We start from the raw sequence: 7,693 nt of genomic DNA on the forward strand, positions 1-7,693 counted from the left end.
ATCTAACATGTAAACGGAGTAAGTGTTCGGAACATTTTATTATCATTTTTTTTTTCAGTTTAACAAGCTCCAATTTGTCTATAGTTTTTCTTTTTATTTTGATTGGATTACAAAGTAGCATATAGGCACTACTTAGGTGAGACTAGCACTTATCATATGGTCTCGTTCTTAAAAATAAGGCTTATATATAATTAGAACTGTTGACACAATAAATGCTAAATTAATGGTGTGAGGTACTCCCACAACAATATTTATTACATAAGGCCAATGAGATTCTTAAGTTTGATAGTTTGAATGAGTGCCAATAAGAAAGTGAAATGGATCATGGCAAGTTAGGCTTAAAATTGATTCTTTTATTTTATATCATGGGATCACATGATTGGATAATATTGAAGAAGCTGAGATTTTGTGTTTACTCTTCAGTTCCTGTAATTTTGTGTTAGCTAAAGCACTTGCATCAGATACACCTATGTGTGTGAGTGTGTGCATGGGCGTGCGTATACTTTGGATGCTTTGTTTTTTTTTTTTTTTTTGTTGATCAAAATGGGTAAATATATTGATCAACTGAAAAATATACAACAACCCTGGACATATCCAGGACAAAAGGATTTCAATGAGATCACTCACCGTGCAATTCCAAACAATACATCAAATCCGGGCATACCCAGGGGCCATGGATGGTCACTCCTAATAGCCTACTTACATGTCATGAAATATCAAACTAAATACATGTCAAATTTATCAAAAACTGCCCTATAGGTGTGTTTCTGGATCACTTTAACTAATTCTATAGGGGGGATTACAATACTTTCAAATCTTTTTCTGTTCCTAAAATGCCAAATATAGTACACGGTAGCAGCAAGTCCAATTCTTTTTCTTACAGAATGCACACCATTCCCCTTAGCCTCTTTATGATGCTTTGTTTTGATTGTTTGTTGCTTAAGGGGTATGTCTAATTGTCCATATCTTATTTATTTCTAATATATATTTGTCAACCTTTGTGGTTGTGCACAAGGATTTGTATTGAACCCCTGCATAAATTAGGATGGCGAGCTTCATTTAGAAGTCTTTTATGGCATTGATTTATTTTCCAAACACCCAAGTTCTGAAAATTAATTTGGGTTCTAGTTTCAATTAATATTATTTTATGAGAAGATTGACACAAGTAAACAATGTCTTTTAGGAGAGTATTTTCCTAAAGCCTACAATGATACAATATCAGTTTGGGAGGATGAATCAATTGCTTTTGATGTTCTAGCAAATGATTACTTTGCTGGTGGGAGCGCAAGAATTACCGAATTTTGAAAAGTAAGAGCTTAGTACGAAATTAGAGTTTGAACTTCCCCTTGGTACTGAAAACCCTCTCAACCTGTCGACAACTAGAAAGAATGTAAAAATTCTGAAAAACAATGTAAATCAGTGTTTAATATATTATTATGAAGCAAATATAAGGACTTATTTAGTTGTGGAAAATATTTTTCATTTACCACTTTCCATTTTTCAAATATTACAAAACTATCACCTTTGTCCGCCAATTTTGAGTCTCTACTTAGTTCAAAATATTGTATAAGCCATATGGCCATATAGGAACCTTCAAAACCTTAATGTTACTGCACAAACATCAACTATAATAATATATATATTTTTTTGTTTAGCCTTTATTGTGACACTCAAGGGACTAAGCCAAGTCACATTGGTTGAAGTTTCCTACCCTTGACACAGTTTATATCATCTTTTAAAATATTGGAAGAAATTTTATTTTTCATACTAATATTTAGAGATAAAAAAGCACAAATATATCCAAAAATTAATTCCCTCAAACGGCCGCAGTTTATAGTTTTTAGTGGCGATCTTCTTGCGGGTAAAAGATCCGGCAATTAAGTATTTTAAAATAATCAATTAACCATAAATCTGTGAACGACGTGGAAAAACGCGACTGGGTGTTGCCGACAACTACTGGAAACGGGGGGTAATCTTAACATTTCGGTCTCTGAAAAACCCTAGCCTCCCTCGGATCAACATAAGCATGGTATATAAAACCTCCGCTCATCCCTCATTGCTGCGGCTGGCAAGCAGTAAGAGGTTCGTCTTCAACTTCACGAGCATCTGCCAATGGTACTCTCTCTCTCTCTCTGTCCTTTTCTCTTCCTCAAGCCCTAATGATACGATGATCTTCTTCAACAATGTCTGAATATCTGTTGCTCTCCGTGTCTCTTCGCTTAGGGTATCGATTTAGTCGCCGGCGGCAAGAGCAAAAGGACCAAGCGGACCGGCCCCGAATCAAAAGATGTCTACCTCATGCCTCTTGTCAAGGTACAGCATTCGCACTCTCTCTCTCTCTCTCTCTCTCTCTCTCTATATATATATATATATATATATATATATATATATATTCGCTGATTGACTGATTTGGGGCGATTGGATTTGGGGGTGTGATCAGCTGTACCGGTTTCTCGTACGAAGAACCGGAAGCAAGTTCAATGCGGTGGTACTGAAGCGGCTGTTCATGAGCAAGATCAACAGACCTCCTATGTCGCTCTCCAGGCTGATTCGCTTTATGCAGGGGAAGGTACGTTCTGCTATCTCTACTGTTTTTGAATTTTTTGGGTCTTTTTTTTTTGCAGTTTTCGTTTGAATTGGGTGATTTGGAGTCTGGAAACAAGAGAAAAGAAATCAAACTCTCTCTCTCTCTCCAACTCACTTGTTTGGATCGTACTTATAAAGTAAATTTTAAGGAAGGGAGAACAATGTTGGCAGAAAGAGAGTAATGGGGGGAGATTAAAATTCTGATAACCCCCCTTATTAAAACTCTCCACGAGTAGAGAGACTTGGTGATAAAAGAAACTCACTTCATAGCAAAATTTGTCATAATGCCCTTCTATTCTGTTATCCTTGCAACCTAGGAGAGAAATCATTATCCTTTTCATCTGTGTTTCTCAATAATCCAAACAAGAAGAAGGGAAACAAATACCAATGTCTTTTTCTTTCCTTCTGTTTGGCAGCTCTTGGAACATACTTATAAATTGAATTTCTGATAACTTGATTTGAATGCCTCTCTATTTTTCTCTAATTATCCAAACAAAAAAAATTTAAAACTCAACCCCTACCCTTTTTTCATTTTTTCCTTCTTTAAAAGAGACCAGTACCACTTTGCATCTTTTCTGTTCTCTGGCAGCGATTCAAACATATTGTAAAATTTATGTGTATGTGTTTTTAGGAGGACAAGATAGCTGTGCTTGTTGGGACTGTGATGGATGATGCTAGGGTTTATGAGGTCCCAGCCTTGAAGGTGGTTGCCCTGAGATTCACAAAGAGGGCAAGGGCGAGGATTGAGAAGGCTTGTGGGGAGTGTCTAACATTTGATCAGCTGGCTCTCAGAGCTCCTCTTGGTCAGAACACGGTATGGGATTCAATGCAAGTATTTGATTATTATGTTGTTGAGAGGCATTTTTTGTTGCTGCTCTTTAGGTTTTGTTGTCTCCTTTTTGCTCTGTGTTCCTGTGTATGCAATTCTATATTATGTGCTTGTCATTTTACTTGCAGTTGAGCTGCTCAAACAAATTTTAGATTTTTGTGTGACTTGAGAGTGGGCACAATGAAACATGCATCATGAGAATGCACAGCATATCTTAAATTGTAGTTTAGGGTAATGCATGCATACATGTACTTCATTGCTGTTTTCTACATTAGGATATTGATTTAGTTATACTGCTTGCTTTCTCAATAGCTCAGTCATATATTTTTCTTTATGAAGATTTCATTTATTAGGTTTAGAAGGACAAGCTATAGTCTATTTGACATCATCTTCAGGCATGTGATGCTTGATACGATAACAACTTTGATGAGTCATAGTCTGGACTTAAAAAATTGTAGCTAGAAATTTGGTTATCACTAAAACCAGTTAGGTTCTTTAAAAGTTGTGCTATATATCAATTGTTGGTTGTGGTCTTATTCTAAGTATTTGTGATTGCATATGCATGTTGACTTGACTAGTGAGGAGAAGTGAGCTAGTTAATGTTAAATACTAAGAATAATTTGGTTTGTGATGGTATGACATACCTCCATGGATTAGAGGAGTAGGTCCTGTGATATGGAAAACGAGGATTCATGTAGCTTACCTTACTTGTGGGGCACTGGGGCTTGTCTTGGTTGTTGTTGATGTGTTTCTTTTTTATGCTTAATGATTTGAATGATGGTAAATTGTTACCTTAAGTTTCTGATTTGTGAAGCTGATGAAAACTGAAATGATTTTGAGCAAAAATTAAGTTGTATACTTTGTATAGCATTCATATTAAGTATTAGCAATGTAAAAGAATTGAATTGATAGGAGTGAAGGAGATTAAGAAACAGAGGATAGTTGAATTAATATTCTGTCGTATAAAAAACATGATACATGAAAACTCTTTATATAAAGTTTCAGTGCACTGGAGTAGCTATCTTCAAAATTCAAATAACAAAAGAATATCTTTTCAAATTTTAAATAACAGGAGAAGATTGGATCAGTTGTCCTCCTAATTCTCCTCTATCTTCGAGATACAACAGAATATCTTTTCAAAATTAAAATAACAGCAGAAGATCGAATTGGTTGTTCTCCTAATTCTCCTCCTTATTTTCCTCCAGTTGACAGCTACGACTTTGCTTGCTTGGTTTGTTATTCAGTTCTACATTTTCCTCTACACGCCCCCTCAATCTGAAGGGTAGTGTTTGAACATTCAGATTGGCCAAGATGATTTGAAATTTGCGAGGGGACACCAACTTAGTTAATGAATGGGCAAGTTGATCTCTCCTAGATATAAGCTGAACATTAAGCTGTTTTCTTCGAACTTGCTCACATACACAATGAAAATCAATCTCGATGTGCTTTGTGCGAGCATGAAACATAGGATTAGCCGCCAAGTATATGGCTCCAATATTGTCACACCACAACACTGGTGATTTTGGAATCTTACGCCCAATTTCACATAAAATTGATTGCAACCATTGTAGTTCTGAAGCTGTGTTTGCAAGTGACTTATATTTAGCTTCGGTAACTGTGAACTGTTGCTTGCACCGCCAAATAAGATTGTTGTCCATAAAAATGCAATATGCACCTACTGATCGATGATCATCTCTATCAGCTACCCAATAGGAATCTGAAAAAGCTTGAATTGCAAAATTAGATGAGCTGCTGAGGAACAAACCCGTTGATATGGTATTTTAAGATAACGTAGAATCCTTTTTACAGCCTGCCAATGTGATTCCAATGGGTATGCTTGAGGGTAGAGAGGTATCATCAGCTATTATAACGGATTGGGAGGCAGAATTCGTAGGCTTGACAGGTGCTTCATCTGTTCCTGCAGAGTGAGACACTAGAGGCACATTAAGGTTATTTTCAGGTGGTAAGATCCTGGATTGCATTTTATTAATTTTGAAAGGAGGGGTTAATTTGAGAGGTAAAGGCAAGGCGACATGTGTGAACGAGTTGGGCATTGAAGATGGTGCAGGTGAGATATTTTTCTGATAATGAAAAAAATTTTCATCAAAGATTACATGTAGAGACACATAAACTCAACTAGTTGATAAGTCAAGACACTTGTACCCAGGTGATTAACAATATAGCCAAGGAAAACACATGATTTGCTTCGGAAATCCAATTTATGTTCGTTATATGGTCTAAGATTACGCCAACGTGCACATCCAAAGACCCATAAGAAAGAAAAATCAGGGACTCGGTGATAGATCAATTCATAAGGTGAAGATCGGATCGGTTGTTCTCCTGATTCTCGTCCTTATTTTCCTCTAGTTGATAACTACGACTTTGCTTGCTTGGTTTGTTATTCAGTTCCACATTTACCTGTACAAGCAATGACCTTTTAAATGTCGTAAAGCAATGGACATCATATTCCCTATTTAGATTTATAATTCACTCTATGATGGATTAGCCAGAGCTTTTGCAAAATAATTTTTTACTCTCACACTGCATAGCTTATGCCAATTGCATTGATGTAGTCGGTAAAAAGTGTTAAATATCTATATCTGTGTTTCTATCGTAGACAAAGATTTGAATATTCAAAATTCATGTGAATTTATCGCATGCTAATTCTAGAGTTTTTTATTTTTTATTTTTTGTTATGAAGAATTGAAAAAGGAGTATTGATTTGGTGAACTAGTGCTTGTCCAAAGAGATAGTGGTGAAGTTGACACAAAGGCTACTTTGGATGTGATGAATTTTGTGAATGATGGGATTACAAAATTCCTTGTTGACAAATCCTGGGATCAACAAACCTTTTGTTTGGGTAACTTTTGTATGATAAAAAATTTTCAATGATTGTCTTTAGTATTTTATAGAACAGCTGAAGAGTGGGATTTGAAAAACAAACATTGAGGGGGCCAAAATCCCCCAGTGCAAATCATAGAAGGATTTTCAAATTCCGAGTTTTGTTATCCAAATACGTGGATTTGGTAGATGGGATTTTAGAAATTACAAGTTTTAATAAAATCCTGTCTTGATGTCTTATCTAAACAGGATGCAGGCTCTTAGGAATTAATCACTTGCTCCATGTGCAATGCAGGTTCTCCTCAGAGGTCCAAAGAACTCTCGTGAAGCAGTGAAACATTTTGGTAAAGCTCCTGGTGTACCTCACAGCCACACTAAACCATACGTACGATCAAAGGGAAGGAAATTTGAGAGAGCTAGAGGAAGAAGGAATAGCAGGGGGTTCAAGGTTTGAGTTGTTTGTGCTATTGTTACATCCTTTGATCCCAAGGCATCAGTCATTCATCCACATGCTGGTGCGTTTTTGTGTTGTGTTAGATCCACATTTCCCCTTTTTTATCTCCTATGCCCCAATGCAGTCTAGTCTTTGTTTCCAATCTATCTTACTACAGTTTTTTCATGTGCCTTTATGCTTTTGTCTCATAAAGATTGAGAGTTTGTCTATTTAAGACTGGATGCTTGACCTTGATTTGTCCTTTAATTATATGACCTGTTTAGGGGTTTTGTGAATACATGAAAAAGCAAACTTGATTTGACAAGTATCCTTTGTTTTGTTATTGCTAGCACATTGATTCATATAAGATTATATTCAAGTTTGTTCAAATTCACCCAAATCCAAATCCAAGGTCTGAAATTCATGTTCCCAAAGGCAGTACAGAGGAAATAGAGATTGCCTCTTGGAAGGGCATTAATTCCCATGTGTGAGCACAGATTGTATAGCCCATCTAAATGGTACATTTCTATATATTGGAACGCCTGGTTTGGTTTAGTTTTTGATTAATAGTATTACTGATCATGGGAGCTGCATAGTGTTTTCTCACTTTTAGTTGTAACTCTAAATATATTGTAACAAATTGAAGAGTGGTTGCTGAATCATATTCTTTTTAATTGTTATATGAATTGCTAGTTGCCTATTTTGGAGAATGCTGAGCTAGTATTAACAACAATTTAACCATGTAATGGGTACCCACTCCTATGTTACTGTGCATTTTTTTTTTTTTAAAGAATCAAAAAGTTAAAAAGGCAAATGTTACATTTGCCTAGTTATTGTTATTTATATCCCTTGCTGTAAAAATAGTACTCCCTCACAGGCGTGCCATTAACATTTGCCTAGTTATTGTTATTTATATCCCTTGCTGTAAAAATAGTACTCCCTCACAGGCGTGCCATTAACCTTTGTTAAAAAAAAGAAAGAAAAAAAGCAGGAAGCCATTTTTG

General features: G+C 35.9%; 1 protein-coding gene across 1 annotated transcript; it reads left to right on the forward strand.

The window, feature by feature from the left end:
• The first annotated feature begins 1,915 nt into the window (after positions 1 to 1,915).
• Positions 1,916 to 7,014, forward strand: LOC131150859 (large ribosomal subunit protein eL18y-like). Its single transcript, XM_058101900.1, has 5 exons — positions 1,916 to 2,115; positions 2,224 to 2,313; positions 2,441 to 2,569; positions 3,218 to 3,400; positions 6,552 to 7,014. Exons 1-5 carry the CDS (start codon positions 2,113 to 2,115, stop codon positions 6,708 to 6,710), a joined length of 564 nt encoding a protein of 187 aa, XP_057957883.1. The 5' UTR covers positions 1,916 to 2,112; the 3' UTR covers positions 6,711 to 7,014.
• Positions 7,015 to 7,693: the final 679 nt, after the last annotated feature.

Source organism: Malania oleifera, chromosome 3 (genome assembly GCF_029873635.1).
Source record: "Malania oleifera isolate guangnan ecotype guangnan chromosome 3, ASM2987363v1, whole genome shotgun sequence".
Taxonomy (NCBI): Eukaryota; Viridiplantae; Streptophyta; class Magnoliopsida; order Santalales; family Ximeniaceae; genus Malania; species Malania oleifera.